At 42.9% G+C, this 2,057-nt stretch overlaps 1 protein-coding gene across 1 annotated transcript; it reads left to right on the forward strand.

Annotated features, from left to right (window-relative positions):
* Positions 1–415: 415 nt before the first annotated feature.
* LOC140180219 (uncharacterized) lies at positions 416–1,736 on the forward strand. The gene is made up of 4 exons (XM_072220664.1): positions 416–674; positions 754–1,350; positions 1,438–1,551; positions 1,645–1,736. The coding sequence occupies exons 1-4, from the start codon at positions 416–418 to the stop codon at positions 1,734–1,736; spliced, it is 1,062 nt and encodes a 353-aa protein (XP_072076765.1).
* Positions 1,737–2,057: the final 321 nt, after the last annotated feature.

Here is a 2,057-nt window from a genome sequence, read left to right on the forward strand (position 1 = left end):
GATACTCAACTCCAAACTAATCAAGCCTCCTCGTAAAGCAGGCACTTACCCGGAATCCAAAAGTGTCGATAAATCCAAATATTGCACTTTTCATCAGAAATACGGGCACACAACCGATGAATGCGTGATCGCTAAAGATCTCCTCGAACGCCTCGCAAGACAAGGCCACCTTGACAAGTTTATTGCAGAACACATGCAGAAGAAAGTAACCTCGGCTTCCGACCCCTCTGCAGCAAGCCCCTCATCAAAGGAAAAAGATAAAGCACCAGCCCCACCCAGAGGAATTATCAATTGTATTTCAGGAGGATATGCTGGAGGCAGACATACAAGCTCGGCCCGAAAAAGAACTTACAGGGCCATGTTGGCAGTCATAGATGCCCCTTAAATTCCTCAGCCGATTCAAGACTTCCCAGAGATGACTTTCCGTTCAACTGACTTTAATCATACCGATGCTAATTATGACGACCCAGTGGTAATTTCTGTTCAGTTGGGGGACTTAATAGTCCGCAAAGTACTTCTCGATCCCGGAAGCAGTGCAGATGTGTTATTTTTCACCAAGTTTGAAAAAATGAAGCTAAGTAGCAACATTTTGCAACCATACCATGGAGACTTGGTCAGATTTTCAGGGGAGCGAGTCCCTGTTTTGGGTTCCGTGTGGTTACAAACTACACTCGGTGAGCAACTATTATTTTAAGACACAAGACATTCAATATCTTGTTGTTGACTGCTTTAGCCCTTATAATCTTATATTAGGTAGACCATTTTTAATTAGATTTGCAGCAATCGTGTCTACGGTTCACCTTTGTGTTAAGTTCCCTGTGCAGGACAATTTAGTGACAACCATCCACGACGACCTCCATGAAGCTCGGCAATGTTATAACACAAGCTTGAAGCCCATCAAAAAGAGCAACATGACGCAGGTCAACTCCATACAATCCGACCAGCCGAGATTGGTCGAGCTAGATCCAAGAGCCGACTTTGAAGATCAGCCTATCCCAAATGAGGAATTAACAAAGGTCCCCCTAACCGAGGATCCCATGAAATTCACCTTTGTGGGAACATCGATCACTACGGATGAGAGAGACTCACTTGTAAGATTTTTGCGTGAGAACGCCGACTTATTTGCTTGGACCCCTGCCGATATGCCCGGAATAGATCCATCTGTTATTATGCACAAGTTGGCAATTAATTCAGAAGCTCGGCCAATCTCACAAAAGAGGAGAAATCTCGGCGCAGAGAAACGCCTTGCATCCCTGGCGGAGGTTAAAAAGCTCATTACGGCTAATTTCATCCGAGAAATTAGGTTCACAACATGGCTCGCCAATGTTGTTATGGTAAAAAAGAGTAACGGTAAGTGGCGCATGTGCGTCGATTTTACTGACTTAAATAAGGCATGTCCTAAAGATGCTTATCCTTTACCTTGCATTGACACTTTAGTTGATAACTCTTGTGGTTATGGTTCCTTGAGTTTCATGGACGCGTACTCTGGTTATAACCAGATTCTCATGCATCCACCGGATCAAGAGAAAATCGCCTTCATAACTGAGTATGGTAATTACTGCTATAATGTTATGCCTTTTGGTTTAAAGAATGCAGGAGCAACGTACCAAAGACTAATGAATAAGGTCTTCGAGAACCAAATAGGTCGGAATATCGAAGTTTATGTTGACGACATGGTCGCCAAAATCATGGTTGGCAGCTCTCATATCCGCGACCTAGCCGAGATTTTTGGATAGATCCGAAGATATAACATGAGATTAAATCCTGAAAAGTGCGCTTTCGGTGTCCGCGGAGGAAAATTCCTCGGATTCATCCTCACCAGCCGAGGAATTGAGGAAAATCCCGAAAAATGTCAGGCAATACTTGATATGAAAAGCCAAAAAACACTAAAGGAGGTTCAACGGCTAACAGGGCGGCTCACGGCTTTATCAAGATTTTTACCCTGTTTAGCACTAAAGTCTTTTAGTTTTTTCCAATGTTTAAAAAAGAATACAAAACATTTTGAATGAACTGAAAGCTGTGAAGCTGCATTTCTAAATTTAAAACAATTCCTTTCA

The sequence above is a fragment of the Arachis hypogaea genome, chromosome 16 (genome assembly GCF_003086295.3).
Source record: "Arachis hypogaea cultivar Tifrunner chromosome 16, arahy.Tifrunner.gnm2.J5K5, whole genome shotgun sequence".
Taxonomy (NCBI): Eukaryota; Viridiplantae; Streptophyta; class Magnoliopsida; order Fabales; family Fabaceae; genus Arachis; species Arachis hypogaea.

What these genes read in the sequence shown, in the direction of transcription:
- LOC140180219 (XM_072220664.1), top strand. Translation starts at nt 416, where the DNA reads ATGACTTTCCGTTCAACTGACTTTAATCATACCGATGCTAATTATGAC. An exon ending in TATGGTAAAAAAGAGTAACG is followed by an intron (nt 1,351 to 1,437) that starts GTAAGTGGCGCA and finishes TTGACACTTTAG; the next exon opens with TTGATAACTCTTGTGGTTAT. An exon ending in CGCCTTCATAACTGAGTATG is followed by an intron (nt 1,552 to 1,644) that starts GTAATTACTGCT and finishes AGAACCAAATAG; the next exon opens with GTCGGAATATCGAAGTTTAT.